Consider the following 27,870-nt stretch of genomic DNA (forward strand, 5'->3'; position numbering starts at 1 on the left):
TGAGACATACAAAATTATGGATAGGGAGATGCTCTTAACACACTCACATAACACGAGAACCAGGGGACATCCACTAAAATTGAGTGTTGGGCGGGTTAGGACAGACAAAAGAAAATATTTCTTTACTCAGCGTGTGGTCGGTCTGTGGAACTCCTTGCCACAGGATGTGGTGCTGGCGTCTAGCCTAGACGCCTTTAAAAGGGGATTGGACAAGTTTCTGGAGGAAAAATCCATTACGGGGTACAAGCCATGATGTGTATGCGCAACCTCCTGATTTTAGGAATGGGTTAAGTCAGAATGCCAGATGTAGGGGAGAGCACCAGGATGAGGTCTCTTGTTATCTGGTGTGCTCCCTGGGGCATTTGGTGGGCCGCTGTGAGATACAGGAAGCTGGACTAGATGGGCCTATGGCCTGATCCAGTGGGGCTGTTCTTAGGTTCTTATGTTCTTATGTTCCTCCCGCTGAACAGGCCTTGCCGGGGCTGAAGCAAACATGCCATATGGATGCTTCCACACACACCCCCCAGGAGGGGCTGTAACTTAGTGGTACAGTCCTTGCTTTGGCATCTTCAGGTAGGGTTCTGAAATCCTGGCTGCCAGGCTGCATGGATCCAAGTCGCTCTCTATAGTCTGTTTTAGTGGAAAGCAAAGCATGACCGGTGTGTGATTCTCCAGAAACGTGGGGTGTTTCCCATCATCTCCGATTCCTTCAGCTGCCAGAAGTAAAGGATGGCAATGCTGCCCCCTCCCTGCCCTGCCCCACCGCGCACACTTCTTCTGGGTTTGGCGACAAGCCCAGCCTTCCTCCATCTCAGCACAGCCAGCTGGTGCTGTGATGCACTCAGCAGCCTGAATCATCTGGAGAGGACAGAGGGATGAGGGGGGAAAAAAGAGAGACAAACCTTTTCCCTTGTCTTCCTCTCTGTGCCTCCATCCCAGGGCCTGTGCCATCATTAGGCCAACTAGGCGGCCGCCTAAGGTGCAGACCCCAAAGAGGCGCAGTGGTGACTTTTGAGGGGCACCGTTGAATGCAGATTAGTATTTTTAACCCATGTAAAAACTGTTACCCTGCACATGCCTGATCTCATCTGATCTTGGAAGCTAAGCAGGGTCAGGCCTGGTTAGTACTTGGATGGGAGACCGCCTGGGAATACCAAGTGCTGTCGGCTTATACCATAGTCTTTCGAGACTGAAGGTGGCCAACCAAAAAACCAAAAAAATGCAACTGACAATTTATATTTTTTTAAATTTCATTTTTATTTTTCCCATGAGACGTCTGTTTATGAAAATTGAAACTGGCAATATTTGGGAGGGGAGGGGTGCAAGTAGGTAGCTTTGCCTAGGGGGCAAAATAGCCTGGCACCCGCCCTGCTACACCCCCAGCCCCCCAACATCTCTGCTCCTTTGCTTCTCCAGGGTTACATTCCTCCCTTGCTTTCCTGGCAGTCTCCTTCTGCAAGAGGCTGGCTTGGGGTAGCCACGATCCCCTGTCCACCCTTCCTTCCACCTTGCCTTGTTTTATTCCTGCAGCATTTCCCATTTATGAGATTCTGTGGTGTGTGTGTGTGTGTGTGTGGCGGGGGTCAAACAGGTGGAGGCTCCCTCTCCCCTCCATCTCATCTCGCTAAGTGCTGTGCAGGGGGAAGCAGGAGAGGGGATTAGTTCCGCTGCCAATTAACCACTTCCCTGCCACTCCAGTTTCCATTTTCCAGCTCCCCCTTTGCCATCATTCCCCACCTCCCCTCCCATGTAGAAGATTCTGGGGCAGGTAGCAGTTGGGAGGCTGCTCAACCCTCTTTGTTCCCCCCTTTTTTATCCGGATGTCTGACCGCGCTCCACCCTGGCCTGGAGGGAGGTCAACCTGCAGCCAAACTCCAACAGCTGTTTAATGGCAGAGCAGCGGCTTAGCCAGAGGCTCCAACTTAATCCGGGCCTGGCTTCTCCATTGTCCTCCCCCCTTACTCTGATGCACCCCCGCCCATGCCATTTTTCCCAGTCCAATGGGAAAGTGCGGCCCCCCCACGGGCATTGCACATGCCCCCCCCCTGCTCTTGTTCTCTGTCCCCTCTTCTCCCACCTTGTGTTTTCAGGCTGGATAAGGGATTCCTCATTTCCAGCCATTTTTGCCCCCTGGCACTAGCAGGATTCTGACAGCCTTAGTTCAATCCCAGAAGAACCAAGACTGCAGGGGAAGTGGGAGTGGCATGAACCCTGGCAATTCTGCCAGCCTGATCCACAGCCGTCCTGGGCCTCTCCTGTCTCCCTCCCCGCCTCCCGCCATTGGGTGCCGCTACTGCAGCCACCACCCTCTCAACTCATTCTCCAACCACCTTGTCTCTTCTCAGCCCCTGCTCTGGCTGGTTCTCATCTTTGGCCTTGAGCCACCCCGGCGCTGCCACTGCTGGTTTCTCAAGCTCTGGACTCCCATCAGTGCCCTTGCCTTCAAATGCTCTGCCTAGCACCAGCGGGAGTTCCTTTCTGCATTCTGGGTGCTTCCTGGTCTGTGGCCCTTGGAGCAGCAGCATCGCCAAAAGGGGCAGGGGGCTGCACTATCCTGGGTACCACGCCTTGAGTCAGAGGCCTCCGAAAGCCACTCCCAGTTTTCAGTAAAAAAAGACACCCCCTCAAGGCGTGGTACCTTCCTGCCCCCGTAGGTGCACCACTGATATAGGGGATGTTAAAATTTGGAAGGGGCATGGGTTGCAATGGGGGCATGGCGGTATGAAGGCTTTTTGTGCCCCTGGGTGCCTTAGCTACACCACCGGCATCGAGAGTTCTTTTGGCCAGGCTGGATGAAGTCATGAAAACCATTTTGATTCCAGAGCTGGGCAGTGGCATTGCAGGGGCCACAGACCGGGACCCCTTGGCAGGGTGGGAATCAGGAGTCTGGGACAGTACCTGCTTCTCAGCCCTGATGCTGGCAGGTTGAGCTGCTCACTGCCAGATGTGGAGGCCCCATCTGGACTTGCCCTGAGGGTGACGTCCTGAGAAGAGGCAGAGATGCGCTGAGACACTGGGACTCATTAAGATGGGAGGGACAGAGCCAAGATGAGAGGGGTGCTGGGAAAGGAACAGAGGGGAAGGCCGGAGAGGGGAGGGAGAGGAAGTAGAAGGTGAAGCAGGGTGGGGGGGGGGAGAAAAGGAGGTACCCAGCCAGTGGGAGTGGGCCCAAGCCGAGCAATGGCTAAGGGAGGGGCTGGTGATGCAGTGTTCATTTCCATCTGGGAGCTGGTCTCCATGGCAACAGAGAAGATCTGGCAACTCCGTGGGGAGTGGTTACCACAGCAACAACATCCCTGCCCACCAAGTGATGGCGGTGCAGACAAAGGGAGGGGGAAGGTAGAGGTGGAGATTTGGGTTGGCAGGGGAGCAACAGCAGGAGAGGCCTCTTCATCCTTGCTCTTGCCAGGCATCGGACTCTCCTGGCACTGCAAACACACCCACGTGTGCCAGGGAGCGCAACAGGAGGGATGAGCGGTTTTTGAAAGGTGCTGGTCTCTTTCCCCTCCCTTTGGTGTGTTGCAGGGGACGGGAGCGGCACTCAGGCCAGCGCTCGGGGACCCCCAGGTGGCCCTGTTCTGTGGGAAGCTGGTCTTGCATCTCAGTGTCCAGATGGGGCACTGGCAGCCCCACGCCTTTGGGACCCACACTTGTTTCTGCACCAGGGAGGAGATCCGCAGCTGCTGCCAAGAGGTACAGCAGCCCCACACACCCAGCTGGACTCCCAGAGCTCACTCAGACCCTCTTCCCCTCGTCCCTTTTCAAATCCTGCTCCCCGAACCTTTGCCTCCACCTGCACACCTGGCCTTGTCTCCTCTTGCTGCTGCTATTAGGATGAGGACGATGATGATGATGAATACTGCTTTTCAACAGTTAGTAGCAAAATAAATCAAGAAATGGTTTCCTGTCACCAAAGGGCTCACCGTCTTAAAACAATACAGAAGAGACACCAGCAATAGCCACTGGAGAAGATGCCATGCTGGGGTGAAGAGGGACAGTTGCTCTCCCCCGGCTAAATAGAAGAGGACACCCCTTTGAAAGCTGCCTCTTTGCCCAGTTAGCAGGGGTTAACTGTTCTGACTTGGCCCTAAGGTTCCACCAGCACGGAATCCCCACTTTGTCCCTCTCGTCCCAACAAGGGCTATTTCTCTCTCTTCTTCCCATGTGTGCCATTGGATCTGTTCAATCTCCGTGGGTTCAAAACAAGGGTCTGATGGTACTGATATAGCTGAATATAGGTGCCCCCCTGAAGCTTAGCAGGTGGGGTAACCCGGGTGAGGGACCAACTGGAAACCCCACATCCACTGGGCTGAGCACCTTGAAGGAAAGACAAGCTGCAACGGACCCAGTTGTAAAATAAAGAAGCACACTTGATCTGTGGCATGGTTCTTGTTTTGCAAGCCTGTTGGAATGCCACAGTGGTCCACTTTATGAGATTGGGACAACTGGGCTATACAAGACTTGCTGGCATACAAAGCTTGGGTCAGGTGTTCCCTCGTTAGGGGTGCGCACTTCCAGTCTCACATGCATTGATATGAACCCCCTCCAAGCATGCAAACATCTCCAGCTGTTGCCACCTGGTTACACACACACACACACAGAGTAGTGATGCTTTGGTGTACTATTCCTGCACAAGGGAAAACCACTCCCCCTTTATTCACAACCCACGTGTTACACCCTTCTCACAGCCCGTGCTCATTCCCATGAGTGTCAGGCCAGCACATGAGCACCGCCCATATGAGCATTACTGGCAGTGCCACCCCTTCTTGGGGCACATATTCTCTGCAAGGCACATCAGAGCCTGCTCATCAGCCGTTTGTCCTAAGGCAGGGTCCTCTGTCTGGGTGGCCTTGATCCTTTTTCTCCTACTCCTGTTGATCGCACCCATTTAGCTGCACTCTCTGAGGTGTCTCGCTGTCTTTGCACAGTTCAGTGCTCTCCTTGAGCACGCAACTCTCTTACCCCACAAATGCCTATGTATGATATGCGCATGCTGAGTGCTTCCTTTAGGAATCCCGTTCATGGATACCCCTAATATTTCACTTTAATCCCACCCTCCCACCAAGTAGCTCCCTAAATAACTCCAAGTAGCAATACGTAGCTTCACAGCAATCATGTGAAGTGGGGTATGACTTAAAGTAGCCTGAGGTCACCCAGTGAGTTTCATCACTGTGCAGGGATTGGAATCCAGATCTCCCCTGGTTCTGGTCTGACACCACACCGGTAAGTTGCTTCTCATTCTGGAAGTCCAGTCGACCTCATTCGATAGTGCTGAGCCCGATGTGTAGCCTGCAGGAGCCAGAGTTACTTCCGTCTCTGAAACGGAGCAGGTCTGGACTTGTCCAGTTTCTGACTGGTAAACTATTTAGGGCAGTGGTTTTCAACCTTTTTCATCGAATGGCACACAAACATGTGCTAACATTTCAAGGCGCACCATTGATTTTTGGACAATTGACAAGGCACACCATGCTGTTGGATGGAGGCTCACATCACCCCGTGGCCATACCAATAAATGCCCCTTCCCCAAGTATACCTGCAAGAACATTCGTAGCACACCAGTGTTGAAAATCCAGCATGAAAATCACTGATTTAGGTGGTCTGGGTATGCGGCTCTGAGTCTCTTTGGAGCAAGGAAGGTCAGCGTACAAATGCAACCTTGTTCCTTGTCACGCGCAGTGGAAAGGGACAAGAGAGGGTTAAGGGACAGGGAGCCATTAGTTATTTGATTTTTTTCTTCTGTAAACTGCTTTGTGAACTTTTTGTTGAAAAGTGGTATATAAATACTGTTAATAATAATAATAATAATTAAGGGGTACCCATTTGACCCCTCCCCATTCCTCAGTTTCCTGCTGTGATGATTATCCTCTTTTCCATCAGGTGTATGCTGAGTTGCAAATCACTAAAGCCGTGGAGGGGACCCAGCCAGTCACAATTGACAACTGGGGCAAGAAGGGGAGGCCCAACTGCAAGGGTCATCAGCACATTGTAGTGCCCTGTCGATGCCTGGGTAGGTGCCTCTGATGCAGAATGGACCCCTTGTGTTCCAGGGGACAGTGAAATCTGGATTCTTATTCCCTGCCCACTCTGTGGGATCCTTAGTCTCTCAGTTTGTAAAATGGACATGAAGATGAACTTTGGTGCTATGCAGATAAAGGTAGTTACTTTCAGGGTGCTGCAAGTGTTTGTGCCTTATGGGGCAATTCTACACATCCCTTATGGGGCAATTCTGCATGTTTTTGACTCTGAAGGAAGTCCTGCTGAGTTCAGTGAGGTTCACTTCTAAGTATGGAGGCATAGGGTTGCAGCCTGAAAGTGCAAGACTGCCCATATTAACTCAGAAGTGAGCCCTACTTTGCCCAGGGGGGTTTGCTCCTGGTTGCATGTGTGTAGGAGTGCAGATTGAGGCTGCAATAGTAACCACACTTTCCTGAGAGTAAGTCCCATTGAACAAAATAGAACTTACTTCTGAGTAGACCCGGTTAGGATTGTGCCCTAAGTCCCTTTAATGTGGACAGCTGTGAAATCACTTCTGGGGAGTATTTCTGATGTCTAGGGCTTCTCTTGCAAAATGGTTGTATATTACCTGTTGACAAATTGGTACTGATGGATGTGTGCCATCTTACATTATATTCTGGATGGTGCAATTTCTTATGGGGCAATTTTACACGTGCCTTACGGATCAATTCTACACATCTTTCTAAGGCCTAGGCAGAGACACTCTAGTCTACCACTCTCTTATCTTCCACACTTCTGCTCTGTTCCCCATTTCCTTTTTGAATCTCAAGAGCGGACAAAGACGTTGCAGAGTTGGGTTGATGTGCACCTTGCCCCCCCTTACCAATCCACAACCTGAAGCATCCATCTCAGCTGGCCTTGTGGATGAGCCAGCCCTGTCCTCTGTCACAGGGCCTTGAAGGAGACAACAGCTCTATCTCTTGCTTTCTCTCTTCCCCAGTGGGTGAATTTGTGAGCGAAGCCCTCCTTGTGCCCTTCCTGCACCAGGAGAAGACAGACTCCTGCGAGAGCTGCTTGTATTGGCACAGTGTGGCCAAAGAGGTGAGTTGTCTTGATTTTCTTTGTGAAGGACGGTGGGTGTCTACCCATCAAGCAAACTCTGCTGGGGGCGGGGTGTGTGTGTGTGTGAAGAGCCTCCAAGTCTGTTAAAAGATGCTGAGAGCACAGCACAGTTGGCCCTGCCGGCATGGAAGTGATTTCAGCTGACTGAACTCACAGCTTCCTTTGAGTCGGGTGCCAGAAACAGTGGTTTGCTGAGAGTTTCCTGTTAAAAATCCCTGAAAGGTGCCACAATGCTCCATGTGTGCGTGCCTGCCTGACATCAGGAAAGCAACGGAATGTGGTATTAGTGGTGCAATTCCAATGAAGAACATCAGTTTTGATTATTTTTTTTAAAGCAAGTTTAACGAAGGCTAAGATACCATTGGAACAATGCCTGGAACCTCGAGAGGGAGGGCAGCGCATCAGTGGCACTGGTCAGAAGGGTGGAGGGTCTGTATAGCTCCTTGTCCTTCCCCACTAGTGGCAGAATTCTGCCAGCGAGTTAAAATGTCAAATATAACATGCGCAGATGACACTTTGGGGGCTTGAACCTGGGGCTTTTTGTGTGTAGAGCACACACTAAGTGTACGGTCTTTTTTTCTTGTAGTGCTCAAAGAGATCAAGCATGTGTAAACTATGCAGGCGGAACAATTCAGCACAGTTTGTGTTATGTTGATGCACAGTTGCTTTTTAAATGTGATTTTATTTGTCTTTTGAGCATAGAGTGTGCGCCACCCAGGTGGCCAAAAAGTGTTGCTCTGCGAGGGTTCTGATGTTGTCCTCCAGTTCCTAGGCCTGCAGCAGAGAGCAGCTGGAGCTTCACAGCTATGGGATGCCACTGCCCTGCGGGGCTGACCACTTCCGAGGGGTGGAATATGTCTGCTGCCCCGCTCGTCCTTTGCCGGTCAGAGTGGAGCAATCCACCGAGGCCGGCCCCCCCGAGCCTTGCTCACCTGAGGGAAGAGGCCTTGCACAGGTGAGCATCTGTCTCACTGTTGGGACAGCCCCTTGCAGGGGTTGGCCAGGTACAGGCTACTTCCTGATTTGGAGCTGGGGAGAAGCTTTGCACCTGCTAGGAGAAACACAACCACATTTGCTTGTGTGTAAAAATTTTGCGCTTTGCTCCCCCCGCAGGGAATGGCTCCGAAGGGAGGGGCCACTTGCCCGCTGCACTGAGGCTCCCTGCCAGCTGAGTGCTCTGCCCCCCCTCCAGCTACGCCACTGGGTGCAGGCAGGTGTGCGGAGCCAGCTGCTTGCAGGGACCAGGGCGTGCCACCTTCTGTGACAGACAGAAAGCACCTAGTGACACCAGAACACTCATTCCGACACTGCTGAATTCCAGGGCCTAAATCTGGTTTCTACTTCCACATCAGCCATGGTCATGATTCTGCAGGTATTTGACTGATTGCGAGTTCGAAGCACATACTGTACTCACCAGTTCTTCCCTGCAGTATTCCGGTGGGTGCTTTCCTGTTGGCAAACACAGCCTGGCACAGTGGGACAAAAAGCCCTTGAAGCCTTTTTTACTGTGCTCCCTGAAGACCCGGTGTAAGATGGTCTTGGTGGCAGCACCAACCAATCAGCCTTCCTCATTTACATCACTGGTTTGAAGCCCTGAATGGGTGAGAGAGAAGGCCAATCAATCAGAGATGCCTGCTGGACCTTTTTCTTCTTTTAACTACAAAGTCTGTTTTGTTTCTTATTTGTTTGTGCCTATCTCCATGCACTGAAATCCCCTTTTCTGTCCAACTTTCTCAGTCCATCCCAAGCCACCACTACCCTCTTCTGCAGTAGCTGTAATCGCACCGCTGTGTCCCTGAGCTCTTATACACTCCTTCCTGGAAAGTGGATCCACAAACTAAAGAGCTACTGCAGCAGGCCGGTTGCCTCCTGGATCTGACACCGTGTTAAGGAGTGTCATGTATGCATTCCCTGGCCCGGTGCATATGGCTTGCAGCAGCCAATGCCGCAGCAACCCCAGCATCCCAAGTCCAGGTGAGAAATTTCTGTGGCCCCTCCTTTGGCTGCTGGGCCCCCTTTTTCACTCTGCCTGGGTACAAATTATCCCCTCTCATGGGCACTGTTGCCTTGACAGACACCCGCTAGTCATCGCCACAGGACTGCCTCCTCCTCCCTGCCACCCTCTTGCAGTGGCTGCAGTGGCTGTCCTAACTCTGTCGCTGTTTCACCATGTTCCTCCGAGCTTCACCGAGATCTTTCCAGACTAGAGGACCACATATTTTGGCAGTCAATAGCAAGCAACCTTCAACTGATCTAATGGAGGGTCAAGCAACTGTTCAATACGGGATTCTCTGATCTCATTCCGATGGAGGCCAGGGAGGAGTTGCAATGAAGGGGCATCCGTTGTATGGTGGGATGAGTCGAAGCTGTTTCTTTCCCTTGCAGACATGCTGATAAATTCCTCCTTGAACCAAGACTCTATCAAGAATGCACTCCGCATCCTGAATGCAACTGATGTAGCGCTACCAACCATCTTCAGGAACAACAGCTGCATCCTGGTCAGAGTAAGTTAGCCACACAAGGGACAGAGTACTCCTGACCCCATATGAGAGTGAGTGACAGCACAATCCTATCCTTGGGCTGCTCTGCTGGAACTTGTGTTCCAGCAGCACAACCTGACTTATCACATTGCGAAATAGAACACTTGAGCACACTGCTGGGTGGCTGCCAGAAACAGTTAGTGGTGCTGACCAGGCAGCAGTGGGTTTCCTATATCCCCCAACAACAGGTCAGCGGGGAGGGCAGGTGTGTGCACGGAAGGGGAGGACTGGGGCATTCCGTGGGAGGGACAGAGGCAGGAGGGGGTGGATCCAGCAGCAATGGTGCATGCTGAATCTAATCCCCCCTTTCAGAAACCTCCCTGCCCCTTTTCCCACCTTTGGACAGGTGGTGTATGTCCAAAGAGACCCATCGCTAGCCCCAGGGCTTATGTGGGGTTAGTTAAAAAAATAAGTAAATGCTTTTTACTTGCCTCCCATAAGAAGATAAGAACAGCCCCACTGAATCAGGCCATAGGCCCATCTAGCGCAGCTTCCTGCAGTGGCGTAGCTAATGAATGTGTAGCCCAGTGCGGAGCTCAAAATGATGCCCTGGAAGTGATTTCACAGCAGGAAGTGATATCAAGCCCAGGCTTTTTTAAAAGTGCAAATTGGGGGGAAACTTGCCTCCTCCCCCAAGGAGCTCATCACCCACTTGATCTGCCATCTCCCCCCAGCCAGTGGCATAGCTAAGGCATCTATCTGCTACCTGGAATCAAAGATTTTGTGGCCACCCCCATGACAAAATCAAACTTTATTAAGTAAATACATAAAAAGTTTTCCCCTTATTGGTTCAAGACACTGTGCTGGGGTGATGAGGGACGGTTGTTCTCCCCCTGCTAAATAGAAGAGGAGCACCACTTGAAAAAGTGCCTCTTTACCAGTTAGCAGGAGTAGCTGTATTATGATACATGGAAAAGAGAGCTGACTCATATTCACACCTTACTGGTTCCCTTCTGTATCATAAGAACATCTCATTGGCTCTCAGAAAAATCAGTCTCATAAGTCAGTTTTGAGTTAAAGTTGGTTTTTGTTCTTTAAGGCAGTTGTATTTTCGTTTTCTGGTTAATTGGCCATAACTTTTGATATAATACAGTTATTCTAATGTGGTTTGTTTAACTGAATTCTGCATTAAATAACCTTTCTAATGATATATAACATGATGGTATTATTCGTATATACAAGATTTGCACAATGTTGGCCACTAGTGTCAAGCTCAGCTTGTTGCCCCCCTAAAGCTTGTTGCCCGGTGTGACTGCTACCCCCTGCACTGCTACCCCACTGGCTTCCTGTATGTCACAGTGGCCCACCAAATGTCTCAGGGAGCACACAAGACAACAAGAGACCTACATCCCGGTGCCATCCCTTGCATATGGTGTTCTAAGGTAACCCACTTCTAAAATCAGGAGGTTGCACATACACTTCACGGCTTGTAACCCGTGATGGACTTTTCCTCCAGAAATTTGTCCAATCTCCTTTTAAAGGCACCTAGGCCAGATGCCATCACCACATCCCATTTGTCTTCAGGTAGTCCCCACCTACCATAGGATGCAGTGTGCTCCTTTGAGGTGCACCTGCATTGCTGCTGCTGGTGGGTGAAAGGATTGGGGCCTGAGTGTGTGTGTATATGGGGGACATCTAATTCATTCCTAATTCATTCCTCCCTTTGACTCACCATTCATTTTTTTGGCTTTCTACCCCTTTGTTTCTTGTGTCTGGCTCTATAGTTTCTATCTATTAACCTTTCCACCCCTCCCTGGCTATGCAACATTTTACTAGTAATAATTTAGACCCGTCTCTTGGTCCAAAGGAAAACATATGAGAAAAGCAAGGAGGAAAGGGTGTGAAGCCTTCCATGGTCTGAGGCCTCACTGCGTCCTAAACTTCAGGGTTCTTCCAACCTGGAAAGGAAGAGGAATGGGGCTGAAAGACTGGGGGAAAATGTAGGTGCTTGGAGGTTAAGCCAGTAGTTCTCAACCATTTTAGCCCCATGATCCACCTTCAGCATGGAGCTGAGCAACCCAGATGTTTTGGCGGTGGCGTAATGATGCCATCACATCGCTGCCCAAACATCTGGGTTGCTGAGCTTTTGCATTTTTTTAAACACAAAAAGCTCACCTGTGGAACATGTTTTTGTCAGCAAGAACACAATGCATCTCAGCCCAGAGGGGGCCAAGCATTCTGCTTTCCGTTCTACAGCCCACTCTGGTCCTTGTCGCGTTGTGTTCTTGCTCATGAAAACATGCTCAATGAGAAAAACACACTCCAGAAGGTGTGCTTTACAAGTAATAAAAAAAAAAAAACCCACAATAGCTCAGCAAGCTCATGCCATGTTATGCAACCTGCCAAAAATCAGTTTGTGACCCACTTGTAGTTGTGACCCCCAGTTTGAGAGCCACTGGTTAAGCCAGGCGCAAACACAAGATGTTCAGTTGTGTTCAATACAAGATGTTCAATACAATAATGTGTATTATTGCTAACATGGCAATAATGAAGTGAAGGCAAATAACCTTAACTAACCATTTCCATGCTTTTTTTGGTGCACATAAGCACCTTCATTGTTGGCTTAAACCAGTAGTGCGCAATCTTTAGGAGCCTGCAGACCACTGAGGCAAAAATGAGAATTGTCGTGGACAATGTGGAACCCCCCCCCCCTCGTTCCCACCTCACCCCCTACACACAAAAAATGCACAATCAGAGAGAATGGACCGCCCACAACCACAGCTAATATTTCAGTGCTGGCTGTGGGCGGTCTGATCTCCACGCTCTATGGTGGTCCATGTGGAAATGCTCACTTGGCAACATGGAAGTGATTAAAGGCGTTTTTTTTCCTGAGACTGTGTGGACCACTTCTCAGGGTCTCACGGACCACCTGTGGACCACAGCTTGGGAACCAAAGGTTTAAACCAAAGGTGGTGGTGTTTTATTTTCATCTTAATCATTGTTAAATATTTACAGTCACATGAAAGCGTAAGACCCAGTAGTTGAGAGACAGGTTGGAAATAAGAATAAGGGCCCAATCCTTTCCAACTTTCCAGTGCTGATGGAGGCACAATGCAGCCCTGAGGTATGGGAACAAATGTTCCCTTACCTTGAGGTGGCTTCCTTGACTGCTTCCCCACTGCAGGATGCGGCACACACCCCTTTGGTATGCTGCATCAGCACTGGAAAGTTGGATAGGATTGGGCCCTAAGGCAAATTCATGGCTCCTGACAAATGTGACTCAAATGGAACCTTCTCAGTTGATGAAAAGGCTTTTGAACTGATTAACACAGTGGTCCCCAAAATGTGGTTTGGGACCCACTGGTGGGTCACGCCCTGATTTTTGGTGGGTAGCATAAGGATGATGGAATGATCAGATAACTAATTGCCTCAAGCCCTGAAGCTATTCAAAAATGAATGAGTGAATGAATAAACCTTGATTGGGCATAGACAGAGAAATCATAAAAGCAAACATAATTAGTCCTAATCCCGTTGATCAAAAACGGAGTTAAGATATTAAATTACTAATAAAACATACAGTTCAACATAAAATATCAACATTTTTGACAAATTACATTAAGAAAGCTTAGAAATCACCAAAAGTAAAAATTTAGAAATTCCCTCTAGCACATCTGGTGAGCAGTCATTTAGGAGACACTTCGGTTTTGCCTCATCCGAAAGCCCATTCATTTTGCCGATTAGTGGAGTCATGTAAGTGTGGCGGGATCTAGTGTGCCAAGGACAATAAAAAAGAATGTGTATGATTGATTCAACATTTCCCAAATTACAAGGGCAGAGGCGTTCTTTATATGGTATTTGCCTATATCTGCCTTCTGTGACCTTGGATGGAAACACATTGAATCTTGCCAAGGAGATTGCACGACGTTCAGAAGGGTTGATCAGAATACTTAGATAAGGAGCCATTTGCCCATACTTTAGCGGGATAGAGAAATTAAGAGGGGAGCAAATTCTAGAAGCAAGTTCAAAGAGGTTTTGTGCCTCAATGTCTAGTATTCTTTGCTTTACCCTTTGATAAACTCCAGGGAATGGATAGAAACTTAAAAAATCCAATGAAAAACCAATTGATTCGATTTTTGATTTAATTTGGCTATACCATTTAGAAGAACCAGACTCAGATAGCATTCTGGATAGGAGACTGCCTGGTTTCACGTTATAATGGAATTGGAGCCAATAGCGTACGGTTAAAAGCCATGCTCTTGATACTAAGAGCGATTGTCCGGTCTCCAAACATAATGCAGAGTATGGTACAGATTTAGGTAAACCCAGGATAGCCCTCAAAAATTTAGCTTGGATACTCTCAAGGGTGTGATTTATAGCACTAATCCAGATAGGGCACCCATACAGGAGCTGTGCCGATAACTTGGCATTAAATACCTTGAGAGCAGCTGGTATATAACGATTGCCCTGACTAAAAAAGAATCGATTGGTGCTCTGCAAAGTGACACGGGCCAAGTTGGTAAGCAATTTATGATGAGTACCCCAGCAAAGATTGTAGTGGAAGTGAATTCCAAGATATTGAAAGCTTTTGACCTGTTCCAGTTTCTCCCCTCCAATAGACCAAGTGCCTGGGCTCCATGATTTTGAAAAAAACCATAACTTTGGTTTTCTGAGAGTTCAATTCGAGTTTGTTGCACTTCAGATAGTCAGAAGTTCTATTTAAAAGTCGCTTAAGTCCACTAGGTGTACAGGAAACTAGCACTGCATCATCTGCATAAAGCAATGTTGGAATATGCATTGAACCTAGTTTGGAAAAATGTCCATCTATTCGAAGCAAAAAGGGGGTAAAATCGTGTAGAAAAAGATGAAAAAGAGTGGGTGCTAAAATGCACCCCTGTTTCACTCCCCTTTTGACTTGAATTTGGGGGGTCAATTTCCCCAGATGTCAATTTAATTTGGCAGGTGGTGACTGTATAAAGTTTCTGAATAAGAGATAGAAGTCCAGGGTCTATATTGAGTTGAACTAGTTTGTCCCATAGCAGCGATCTATTAACAGAGTCAAAGGCTCCTTTAAGATCCAGAAAAGCAACATATAATTTTTGATTTTTTAGCCTTGTGTACTTGTCAGTCAAATGAGCTAAAACAGCACAGTGATCAATTGGTGAAGATCCTTTTCAAAATCCTATCTGATCCCACCCTGGAAGGCCCAGATCTTCCATCCAGGATAGCAGCTTGTTTAAAAGATGTTTTGTATAAAGTTTTGCCCCCACTGATAAAAGGCTTATAGGTCTAAAATGGGAGGGATCAGGATGGTCGCCTTTTTTTGTAAATAGGCTCTATAGTAGCATTTGTCCATTCAGCTGGTATTATATCTGTTTGGTCCACCACTGTGAATAATGAGGATAGAATAGGGGCCCACCATTCGGGATCCACTTTCAGGATCTCTGACAATACCAAATCTGGCCCAGGAGCTTTCCCTTGTTTACTTTGAGAGACTAGCTCTATCATTTCTTCAGTGGATACAGGAGGCCATGGGGTGGTTGCTGAAGGATTTAAAGTCAAAGATGCTAAGCCACTTTCACCCTCTTGGCAATAGAAGGTGGAGAAAAAGCGGCACCACTCGTGTGGGGAGATGACCATCTGAGAGCGAGGTGCAGTTTTCTGAGCAGAATTGGTGATTATACCCCAAAATGGCTTAGAATTTTTTTGTTCTATGGCGGCTAGTAGTTTATACCACAAGCGGGAAGCATCATTATGTGGCTTTTCTTGGATCAGTTGTTGCAGCTGCTTCTTTAGAATAAAATATGTATCGGGAATTTGAATATCCCCTGAATAGCGGTACTGCTGGTAAACGGATCTAATCTGATTTTGGAGATCCATACAATCCCTATCAAACCAAGGGGATATTGTTTGGGATCCCTCCCCTGTAGCACCTTTAGCAGAGGGTATACTAGTGTAGGAGACTAAAGTGGATGAAACCCTAGAGATTAATAACTCATATATCTGAATTAGTTCTATCGGATCTGACTCATTTAAAAGTTGGATTCTATAGCTCTTGTACGGCTCCGTGTAGAGCAGTTTGCTCATTTTCTGATTAATTGTAGTATTCCACATGATTTTAGGCCTAATTTCATATTCATTTTCAAGCTCTACTTCAGGGGTAGAGTACTGGAAAGAACCTAAATCTAACTTGAGTATTAAAGGAAAATGGTCACTCATTCCTAGATCACCAAGCAAAAAAATCAATAACATTGACCTTGAGGTGAAGTGGGAACCCAGAAATAATCTATAACACTGGAACCAATGGCTGAATCAGAAGTGAATTCACTTGAATTGGGGAAATCTACAAGGCCATTTAACCATATTGTATTAAAATTGAGACAGAATCTGGCCAAATAGAGGCCAGCTGCATTCGTTTTATTATCTTTGGAAAATCTTTCTAAAGAAAATAAATCAAGGAGAGATGAATCAGGGTCGAAGTTTGCGGCAGTACTGAGCAACGGCTCTGAATTTCCAAGCCTGGCATTGAAATACCCACCAATAAGCCAATGGCATGAAGGAAATTCCATGTCTAACTCCTTGACAATTTTAGAGAAGGTGCTCCAATTCTGGGATAATAATTGGCTGTTCAAGCCAGGAGGAAGATAAACCTTTCCAATTATTAATTGGAGATGGTTAAGAATAAGCTTGACTGCATGACATAATTTGCTAGTTGTCTTGGTGACCACCAGTTCTGAATTGAGCTGGGAAGAGACAAAAATTGTCATCCCCGCTTGCAAACGCCCCTTGGAGCTTATTCTATAAACTGGAATGTTGTAGGAATTAAAACCTTGAAGGTGTAAAGGAATTTGAGACCAGGTTTCCTGCAAAAGGATTATGTGAAAATCACATAAATATCTCTGGAAAGTCTCATGGTTAACCTTTCTACGCCATCCCGCAATATTCCAAGAAAGAAGTTTTAAATATGTCCTTGATGTGAGATCATGTATTGCAGATGTAAGTCAATCTCCCATCAGATTGACTTACATCTGCAATACCTATTCAAAAATCAAATAGCTGCTAATTGACCTGCAAAGAGCTCAGCTTCTGCAGTCTGCAAGGTAGCTGCTAACTCTTTTTTTCTGGGCATTATTGCTTGTAAATAAATCAATATTTTTTTCTAGATGGCCTTTCATTTAAAGTCTGTTAAAGCTAGGTGGGTCCCAATAGAGTGTTGTATTAAGAAGTGGGTCATGGTGCTGAAATGTTTGGGAATCTTCTGGATTTGATCATTGTTGTACATTGGACTGTTTATGTTTTACGTTCGGTTGTATGTTCTGAACTTGTAAGCTGCTTTGGACATTTTCTTTCACTAAAAGACCAAGACCATTTTCCATGGAAAAGTGGAGTATAAATAGTTGAATAAACCAAGCAAGATTTGACGCTCAGAGATGTTGCATTGTTTCAGGTCTTTGGTGCATTCCTGACTCCTGAAGAACTCTTGGAAGCCGTGGCCTTCCTATCCGGAGCTGTCCAGAACTCCTTTGAGGTGTTTGATATATATTGCTTGCTCCGTCAACTCCTCAAGCAGTTTGGCAGCAAGGTAGTGAAGGTAAGGAACTGCAAAGATATTATTATTATAGAAATGTATACCCCACCATTCCCATGCTGAAGCAATTACCCAAGAGGACTTACAAAGCTCCATAATAAAATACAAAGTATCATAACAGGTCAGAAGGAAAAACATCCAACAAAGCATTAAAAACATGTTAACAGTAAGCAGTGAAACACAAAACGAAGAAACAAAGTAAGACCTGACACATATTATTGAGCCGTTGGGAGAACAAATAAATCCAGAGAGACAGTCTGGATAGCACAGAAGGATCTTGGTTTTGAACTGGATCTCTTGGAGTTGTAAATCAATCCCATGCCATTGGGATCCTTAGCATGTTTTGAAGGATATATTTTTGAGCATATCATGCCAGTACTAACCAAAGGACTTTGAAAGACCATATGTCAGGTGAGTGGCCTTAGAGGTGAAAATATAAACCCCCCTCCCCCCCTCAAGTTTAGCTCGGTGTTCCTGAATTCTAAGTTCTGCAATAACCCCAAGTTTCAGCATGGAACAGATGTCAGGTACCAATCCTAATATATCTGTCATCTCCCAAAAGATACGTATGCAAGAGAGGCAAACCATAAGATGCTAAGGGTTTGTGTGAAATCCATGGCTGAAATCAGTGGTTCTCAGACTTTTTTAGAACTGGGATCTGCTTTTTAGAATGGCAATCTGTCAGGGCTCACCAGAATTGATGTCATTGACCAGGAAGTAATGTCATGGCTGGAAGTGAGATCATCAGACAGGACAATTTAACACCCCTCACATGACAAAGTCAAATCAAATTAATTAAGGGTGCAATCCTAAGCCACTTTCCAGCAGTGACATAAGGGCAATGCAGCTGTGAGGTAAGGGAACAAACATTGCCTTACTTTGAGGAGGCCTCAGTGATTGCCACCCAACTGCAGGATGCAGCACTTGACCTGTTGCAAAGCTATGCCAGTGCTGGACAGTTGGTTAGGATTTGAGCCTAAGTATATTAAAATGTTACAATAAGTATAAGTTTAAAAAGTTATTTAAACTAAAGAAGAACCCTCCTAACTTTCCCAAGCAATTGATGATCTGTTTCAAAAAAATTCCCCAAATATCCCAAAGGCTGCAATTCTGTCTGCGCTTACCCAGGAGTAAGCCCTATTGACTATCAATGTGAAAAGCATTTACATAGTATCCTGTTGAAAGTACAGATCCATAACATTTCCCTAAATGTTTCCCTAAATGCAGTCACACACTCTTCTCTCATAGGGAAGGGAGAGATGGAGAGGGAGTTTGGCGTGAAGGAGAGAGAACTGCTCTTCTTGTTCCTCTTCTCACTCCATCTCCTTCTTTGTTTTCAAATCCAGGTAGTGGGAGGAGAAAAAAGGTTTAGTAAAGGTTTTTGTAGCAATTGCCTTGGGCAGCAAATCGGTGGGCAGAAACCAACAAATGGAGTTGGGTCCCCGTCCCCCCCCCACAGGGTGACCAGGTATCTTCTTTTTCCAGGACATATCCTCTTTTTAACCTCGTGTCCTGGAAAAGAACTTTAATGTCCTCCTTTTCCCTGTGAGTGGGCCCCTGCAGGCAGCACAGAACTGTCTTGTAATTAATGTTATATATAATAAATTATAAGTAATATAGTTTTGAATTTAAGAAGTAATATTGTTTTATGATTGTGCCCTAAGTGTTTAAATTAACCACATGAAATCAATACATGAATGTTCATAGCTTTTATTGTGTCATGTCCTACATTTTTCTTGGAATTCCTACATTTTGGGGTGCCTGATCCTCTTTTTGCCGTTATGACATCTGGTCACCCTCCCCCGTCCACCAGTCTGCTACCTGAGGAATTCATCTCACCTGGCCTCATGGATGTTGCCCTGCCTAGGACGGCAACAGCCTCTGAGACATTTTGCTTCTGGGTACCTTAGCAGTGGCCCTTTGCTTTCCTGACAGGTTGAGACATTGCTGGAACACTTCTTTGAAAAGTGTAAAACGGAAAGGAGGGGTGAAAGCAACATGCCCTTCTTAGGTTTTGGCGTGCTTGCGAGTGAGAACGTGGTCCAAGTGGTGAACTTTCTCCTCCAGCATCCTTTCAGGTATCTATTTATTTAAAGCATTTCTCCCTCTCTGTTAGTATTTATAAAAAACCACCCAAAGCAGCTATAGGGGATTTCAGCTTGTACTGCCTTGGATGGCCCATTGGGGATCTATGGGGCTTACAGTAGTGCCTAAGGGCCCAATCCTATCCAACTTTCCAGCACTGGTGTAGCGACAATGCAGCCCCAAGGTAAGGGAACAAATGTCCCCATACCTTGAGGAGGCCTTTGTGACTGCCTCCCCACCACAGCATGCAGCGCATGCCCGGTTTGCACGGCTGCACCAGTACTGGAAAGTTGGATAGGATTGGGCCCTAAGTATCATGTCTCTGCACCCAGGACAAACTTAAAGCAGGGTTCCCCACCACCCTCTCTGCCTGCCTACCAGAATGAAGAATACTCTGCTCTGGAGCATCTCTACGGGTGTCCGGTCACATCTAGTTCATGGTTTAGTTTCCTAATATTTCAAACTTGATTTGTATTAGGAGCCAGGAATTGTAGCCTTGTATGCACATAGACCAGCGTTCCTCAATGTTCATCCCACACTGTACCACTTTGCATGATCCACCTATTGGAAGTACCAGCAGAAGTGATTGCCAGTTACTTCTGGGTTGAGAGGCCAGATGCCACATGACAAACACCAATCAGGAAGAGGCTCAGGGTGAACAGGAGGGCTTTTTAGAGTAGGTGAAAAGCCTGATGCTCACTGAGCCAAGCCTCCTACTGAAGTTGGTCACATCAGTTCATTTGTCTTGCTGCCAGAAGCAGATGCCTGGGGGTCCCACAAGTACTATCAGACACAACCTCAAGTATCGCTGGTGGTGCACATAGCATTGGTTGAGAAACACGGACATAGGGCGCAATCCTCACCTCTTATGTCAGTACTTTCCAGCACTGGCATAGCGGTGCCAATGGAACATGTGCTGCAACCTGCAGTTGGGTGTCACTCATGGAGGCCTCCTCAAAGTAAGGGAATGTTTGTTCCCTTACCTTGGAGCTGCATGGCCCTTAGTGCTGGAAAGCACTGACATAAGGGGTTAGGATTGCACCCATAGGCTCATTATGTATGCGCATGCTTCTGTGCCTGGCTGAGATTTAGTGGCAGTTCTGTGGGCACTGGAGACCTGTACAGCCATTTTATTTTATTTTATTTTTATTGCTTAAACAGAAACCCCCCCAAAATAGCATTACATGGATACATGCTTATGAGTTACATACTTAAAAAAAGGGGGTGCGGAATGTATATTTAAACACACACACATTTACAAAGTATCTGCATATCAACACTTCATGCAGCTTAGGTTATTAGAGCAAGTAATGGCCTCCAGATCCTCAAATATATACAGTGGCGTAGCTAGGTCACTTGACAACTGGGGCCCATAAATTTTTGTCTCCTCATGCAACATAATTATTTAATTATTAATTAATCATATTAATTCTTTCACATTTTTATACCACCCTTCCTCTAAGCAGCTCAGGATGGTGTGTGTGGTTCCTCCCTTTATTTTGTCCTCACAACAACCCTGTGAGGTAGGTGAGACTGAGAGATAGTAATAGTCATGACATGAAGTGAGTAGTAATAATGGCCAGAAAATTAATGCAGTGAATATTTCCCCACAAGCAATAGATGAAATTCTGCATCAAATGGTCTCATGATGGTATTATTCCTAACATGATGGCATTATTCCTAAAAGCCACGCTTTCCAGAATTTTGGTCACTAGGGTGTCAAACCCCCCCCCCCAGATGTCTCATTGGCCTGTTTTGAATTAAGGCAGTGGTTCTCTCATGTTTAACACTGGGACCCACTTTTTAGAATGACAATGTCTGGGACCCACCGGAAGTGATGTCAGGAAAAATTCCTGGTCCTGATCAGTAAGTTGATGTAAAAATTGCCCTATCAGTCCAGCTACTCCATCAAAAAGATTCCCTATTGTCCCCAAAATGCCCAGCTCACAATATTGAAATACCCACAAGGCCCAAATGCTCTGACTAAAAGCCCCTCTCTGACCCTTGTCCAAGAATGATACCAGCCAGCATCTAATATCCTTCTCAGAAAACAAGCTGGCTGCAGTATGGGCCCCAAGGATGAACAGAAAGCCATAAACAATGGCAAGAAACAAATCAGGATGAAAGGGTTAGGGTAAAAGGGATGTTGATGGAGCACCAGATCCTCTGCAATGGATAGGTCTGTAAACAAAGTGTCTATGCGCGTCAAACTGCCCTTCTCAAATCAACATCCTGAACTGATAACAAATGCCAAATGTTGTTCTTTTGCCTGTTGGTCTGTTAATTTTCCCATGGATGTTCTCCTCTCTTTGTGTGCTCTTGTACCCCTCCCCTATCTAGAATACCCTATAAAACCTGCATCATTGTAGTTTTTTGGGATCCTCCACCTGTGTGTGTGGGGGTCCCGTTTGCAAACGAGTAAAGGTTTACTTTTGTCAGAAGTCCTCTGAATTCTCCTGTCTGTTGTTTGCCGCTCCAAAAATCCGAACTAACAGTGTGCCCATTTGGCATCACTATTAATCTGTAAAGTTGGATTCACTGTGCAGGCATAACTCATTGACTACCATATGTTCTGCATCATGTATGGGAAAGCCCCTAGCTCAGTGATAGGGCACGCGCTTTGTACATAGAATGACTTGGGTTCAATCCCTGGCATCTGCTGGTAGGGGTGGAAAGTGGAATTGACCCGTCTCGGAAACGCTGAAGAGCCATCGCCAGTCAGAATAGGCAATGCTAAGTGAGATGGTATCAGGCAGTTTTGCACTCTCTGGGATTCCAGTGTTCATGATTATTACAGTTCTTCTTGCTCAGTTACTGCTCCCTGTGGGTACATCTGACATGTAGGAATGCCAGAAGAAAGTAAGGAATCCTGGGGCTTGTAGTTTGCCAAAGAGCATGCTACATAGGGCGGCTCCAAGGCTGACTCCAGGTTGGAGGGGGCCATCAGTAAGGTAGGCAGATGTTGCCACGCCTGGCCCAAGGGACCTAACTGTCTGTTTTTCAATTCACAGCGCTTGTCAGGAGCACTGGCCGGTGGTGTTTGCCTGTGCAGATACAACCCTGCTCCTTGAAGCCCTGCTGTATGAGATGCGGGGAAAGCCAGAAGAGCAGACAAGTGTGGTAAGAGTTGTGCTGTGGAACTGTGTCACGATTCCCTTCTCCCGGTAGCGTATGAGTATATCCTGCAGCTCCACGCAAGGAGAGAGAAGCCACGGGAGTTGGTACTGAGGGCAAAATCTACACACCAAAATTCACCCTGGAGAATATCAACTTCTTCAATATCAATGAATGTTAATATCCACAACAATCCAGAATATGATTTCAGGGTTTGAACCACAAGTGTGAATGACTGTCCCTCGTGCATGATGTGCTCTCCTTTTGTCAGGAAGGAAGGAGAGAATTGATTTCTGTTGGAGGGACTGCTCTTGATGTGGTATACTCTAGCACAGGGATTTTCAACCAGTGTGCCATGGCACATTGGTGTGCTGCCAGTGGTTCACAGGGGTGCTGCAGGAGTTTGGGAGAGGGTCATTTATCAGTAGGGCCTTTGGGGTGTGCAAGCCCCGCACTTGTAGTGCAATGTGCCTTGTTAATTGTCCAAAACTGATGGTGCGCCTTGACAATTTGAGCACCTTGTCAGTGTACCATGAAATGAAAAGGGTTGAAAATCTCTGCTGTTGCTGACATCTTTGCAATGTAGCTCTCCATCCAATGCTGGGTTGTTGGCAGAGACCAAACCCCAAAAGATGCATTTTGCAGGAAAGCCGAGATCGGCAGCTTTGTATGAGACTTGAGTTCAAGACTCAGACATCAGTTAATTTAAGGAACATGCATGTGAGTTTGAGAGGATGGAAGTGAATCCCATAGCTAGTCTGTCTAGCTCCATGGCTTCTTTTCAGGGGAAGAGGGAGCAGGAAGGAAGTAAAGCCTGAGGATTGTCCTCTAGGTATGCTTTACCAGAGGATAGAAAAGATAGAGAGAACACCTTATCCCACTACCATTATCCACCTAGCCTTATGACCTCCCCACTGGTACAGTTACAAGAGTACCACTTTGTTGCAAACTCCAATATGGGAGACCTGCCAAGAGACAATATGAAGTGCTCACTGGAAGTGAGAGATTTTTGAACTGTGGCTGAGTGAGAGACAAACCCATCTGACCCCATGGGGATGCCCTTTTCTTCAAGTCCTAGTGAAATGAATGGAGGCTGTGAAAGAAAAAGATGCAGGATCCATTCCTATCACTGGGGATTGTGCAGGAAACCTTCTGCCCAGCTGAGTTCATGAACAGGAAGGGGGTCATTTGTATTTTTCACCCTCGGTCAGGATTGGGCCAACCCTGCCTCAGCTGGAGTTTGGGTTGGTGAGGAAGTGAGGGGAAGGGGGTGGAGGACGAGCCCAGTCCCCGGCAGGTACCAGGCAGATTGCAGTGGAGGACTCCCCCTGCAGCTGAGAGAGATGAGCAGGTGCATACACACAGGATCTCACCCTCTGCTGCATGGCATTCTGGTCCAGGACAAAGAAGAAGCTGTAAGAGCACCGGGCATCTCTTTTTCCTTTTCTCCTAGCAACATGCCACCCAAGCCATGAGGAGCTTTCTCTGTGCTGCTGCCAACAAAAGAAGGGTGAGAGAGCAGTTTCCCAAGTTACTTCTGACATTGCTGGGGCAAATCTCGGTCTCCTTGAAGGACGGCAGCAATGTGAGGTAAGTTGTCTCTGCAAGAGATCTTTTGGGTTTTGGTGCTAGCTTTTGGATTGACCATGCCAGGTATTGAATCTGGAACACGGTGCTTGCAAGGCATGGAGGATACAACTCAGCCACGGCCACTTGCCCAGCATGTGGCCCTTTTTTCCGCTTGGACCACAGTGGCCAAACTCACTACCGGCACACACAGGAAAAGCAGTTCCTGTTTGGACTACATCTTTCCATTCCACCCAGGCGCCATGTATAATCCTCCATGATTGGGGGACGCTCTGGGCAGTCACATCTGCTGCCTGGCGTCCCAGAAGGCCACGTGACAGGACATTCAGGCACATGTGACTGCCCAGAGCATCTCTGTCTCCTGATCGTGGAGGACCACATGCAGCACCCAGGCTGAATGGTAAGGTCTGCTCACCGGGCGCACAGATTTGTTGGAATCCCGGATTTGGCACCCAGGCCGGGGTTCCCTTGGACATGAGCTCATCTGGGAAATTGACCTGACAATCTCACACACTCAAAAGAAGAAGAATATTACTCCTGAGCCAGCAACTTGTTCCATTTCTGACTTAAATGAAACTCTTGGATTCTATAGAAGTGGGACCCTTAGTCACACTCCTGGTGTATCTGTGGCAGTGACCCTCCTGGTCTTACTTCTTTTATCTTGCTTGCAGAGAGCCGCTGAAAACACTCCAGCTTCTCTGTAACATCATGAGAACTGTGACAGAGGAAACCGAGTGCTGGGATCAGCTGAGCAGTCCTCAATCTTTTAGTGAGGGATTGTCCAGCTTAGTAAGGTAGGAGGAAGACTGCTGGGTTTCTCAAGGAGTGTCAGATAGCTGAAGTTGTGGGATGTGAATGTGCATCATTTGTCTTCCACTGACATCTTTCGTGACTCTTTTCCTTTTTCTTTTCTTTTTTTTTTGCATGGTCCTGTTACCTATTCCAGGATTCTCCTCTCCAGCTCACACTCCTTGGTCCCTGGCATCATTGAGTTCCTTCTGGACATCTTTGGGGCTGAGGAGCATGCATGGCTCTATGAAACAGCAGTGATGCTCTACCACAAGGTGAGGGGTACTGCAGTAGTTGAGAGGCTTCATTAGTGGCGATGCACCCTGCAGCCTTTCCCTGGATAGGATTACGCCAGTGGTTCCCAAACGGTGAGTTGTGGCTTCCCAGACAGCCATGGAAATCAGCTAGGGGAGCCACAGCATCCTTGTGAAAAACCTGCCTGCATAGGATTGTAGCCCTAATGGAGAGCTACGGCCAATGGCAAAGTAGATCAAGAGAGCCACCAGTCGAAAAAGTTTGGGAACCACTGGATTAGGCCATGTAACTGCTATGGAAACCAATGGTCCTAAAGATTGGTTGGCATGTGGATGGCAAATTATGGGCACCATTACAGGGCATCAAATGATCAGTTAGAGTCTACTTGTGTTTACAGAGGGGTGTGTGAATTTTATACCCTCTGGGCTGGCTTTGCCCTGAATCTATGACCTCAAGGTCAGGGAGACAAGGCATGTGAATGACTTGGAATTCAATCTTTGAGTCTTTGCTTCAGCTTGCAGAAGAGACTGTGATAGATGTTTCTGGGTGTGTCCAGGCAACTCTATGCCCTAAACTTCTATCCATTTCCTGTTCAGTTCAACTGATGCAGTTCCTTCCAGCAAATCTTGGGAATTGTGATGGCACTGCCAATGCAAGAGTTTTCTGGCTCCGCTCACAGAAATAAAGTTCCCAGGATGCTCTGAGGAGAGGAAATGGCTTTTCACCAAATTTAAACCAGTGATATAGCTGTGCCCTCTGCATCTGTATGTGGTGGATAAAGCCATGAACACTCATCTGCAAAGAGCTCAACAAGGTGAACCAAAGTGTTCACCCCAATTAATTTGCTTCTGTTGTCCTTCTTGGGCTTTCAGTTGCTCCTGAACCGTGTGAAGGAGCTTGGAAACATCATGTCAAAAGACTCTCTCCTTCAGTGGCTGGATCATGGGAAACTCGGGGTTCGGAAGCTGAGCCTCAGAGGACTTTCTTCCCTGATCTTTGAATCTGATTTGGTAAGTCATCCTCGAAAGACAGGGATAATAAAAATGTAACTCCTCAGATAGTTGGCCGGCACATGCACAGATTCCATTCTTGCATATCCACAGGGACTTTGACAGAAGATTGCTGGGATGGGTGTACTCCTCTCTGCACCTATCAAGTGGTGGGAACTCTGTAATAAAAGAAGCTGCACCCATGATAGTTCAGTTCAGTTCCTCTTTATATGTGCATTTGCTTATGTTCGAGGGGCAGAATTGCTACCTACTTCTAGTTATCTGACTCTGTTCTCATTACCTGTGAATATCGTGCTGGTGCACTGGGATGGGGAGCAGTGCAGCTAAGAGCAGGCAGGCAGGTGGGGGCAAGAGAGGTTGCATGAGGAGGAGGAGAAGAGACAGTGGCCTCCTCGTGAGCAGAAGGCAGTGTTGGTGCTCTGCAGGGCTGAGAGGAAGAGACAGTATACAGTATATGGCCAACAGTATATGGAAGGAATGGGCGTAATTGCATCCAGTCAGTTTTTTAGAAAATTGTCTACTTTAGGTCAGTTTTGGATACCAAAGGGACTTTGGGATTGGCCCATGGAGAATGGTTGGGCACACTTGTGTCCACTTCCTGACTTGCCCCGCCATCTTGGGCACCATCTTGGGGACTTGCTGCTGAACCTTCAGAATGGCAATGATGAGAGGCCAATGGAAGTCTACCTGAGGGCTGCTCTGGGGCAAGCCTATGTAAGGAGCCAAGAGTCAGGTTGAGGAGGAGGACAGGTGAAGCTACTCCCTTCCCACTGCTGAACTATGAGGCTTGTTGTTGGGTCAGCAACCTTGAACTAGTCAAGGGACAGCCAGCACAGAGGCGGAAGCATCAGATGTTGATGAGCCTTCGCTATCACCTAACCCTATAGACATCAGGTTCATAAAGTGCATAGAGTATATGTTGAAGAGGTTTCCCTGGAACCGAACCCCATGTTTCCCATAGGCTCAATGATTCAGTATCTGCTAACACGGTATCCACTCGATTTTCCAGGAACCTACCCTAGAGGATAACAAGAACTGACTGTATATATTTAAATGAGCCACCTCTTTTGTTTTAGATGAAGAGCCCCTGGTGCATACAGCTGGCTCTCTTCAATCAGCTGGGCATGAGCGAGCCAGAAACCCTCCCCAAAATTTTGGATGTGTTAGAGAGCACCTTGTCCTCTATCACAGGGGAGGAAGAAACCAGCTACATCAGAATGTTGTCTGCAACCTACTCTGCTCTGGTTGACCATGTGAGTGTTTTAGATTGTCATGTCAGACACTGTACAGGTGACCCATGGAGTTCCTTGGTACTGGGCACGCTATCAAGAGTGTGTGTGCTAAATTCAGGAGAAGAGACATGGGTTCCTCATCCTTGTAGCCACAGACAATGAAGGGCTAAAACCAGAAACAACATCTCTGTTGCACATTGTCACCAGTAATTTAGTGTTGGGAGAATTAGAACAGATATAAGAAAGTATTTATTTATTTATCTACCCACCCACTCAGTAACTGTAATTATTCTTTGTAACTCCTTACCACAGGATGTGGTGATGGCATCTGGCTTAGATACCTTGAAAAAGGGATTGGACAAATGTAAGGAGGAAGAGTCCATCACAGGTTACAAACCATGATTGGTGTGTGCAACCTCCTGCTTTTAGAAGCAGGCTACCTCACAATGCCAAGTGCAAGGGAGTGGCACCAGCAAGCAGTCTTGTGTGCTTCCTGAGTTATCTGGTGGGCCTGTGAAATACAGGAAATTGGACTAGATGGGCCTTTGGCCTGATCCAGCAGGGCTCTTCTTATGCTCTTATGAGATTAGAAACCTGGCAAGTATCAACCTCTGGTGACTCTTCCTATTTGTTTCCTATTTGCAGGAGGAAGCAAG

General features: G+C 47.2%; 1 protein-coding gene across 1 annotated transcript in view; it reads left to right on the plus strand.

Moving 5' to 3' along the window:
* Positions 1-2,713: 2,713 nt before the first annotated feature.
* Positions 2,714-27,870, plus strand: part of LOC136661496 (kin of IRRE-like protein 1) — a gene marked incomplete at its 3' end in the record, with an annotated part of 38,060 nt that continues 12,903 nt past the window's right edge. The window contains exons 1-5 of the mRNA XM_066638775.1: positions 2,714-2,719; positions 3,526-3,693; positions 5,878-6,007; positions 6,956-7,056; positions 7,850-8,032. Coding sequence (XP_066494872.1) covers positions 2,714-2,719; positions 3,526-3,693; positions 5,878-6,007; positions 6,956-7,056; positions 7,850-8,032 — 588 coding nt within the window. The remainder of the gene's footprint in view (positions 2,720-3,525; positions 3,694-5,877; positions 6,008-6,955; positions 7,057-7,849; positions 8,033-27,870) is intronic.

The sequence above is a fragment of the Tiliqua scincoides genome, chromosome 10, assembly GCF_035046505.1.
Source record: "Tiliqua scincoides isolate rTilSci1 chromosome 10, rTilSci1.hap2, whole genome shotgun sequence".
NCBI classification, from domain to species: Eukaryota; Metazoa; Chordata; class Lepidosauria; order Squamata; family Scincidae; genus Tiliqua; species Tiliqua scincoides.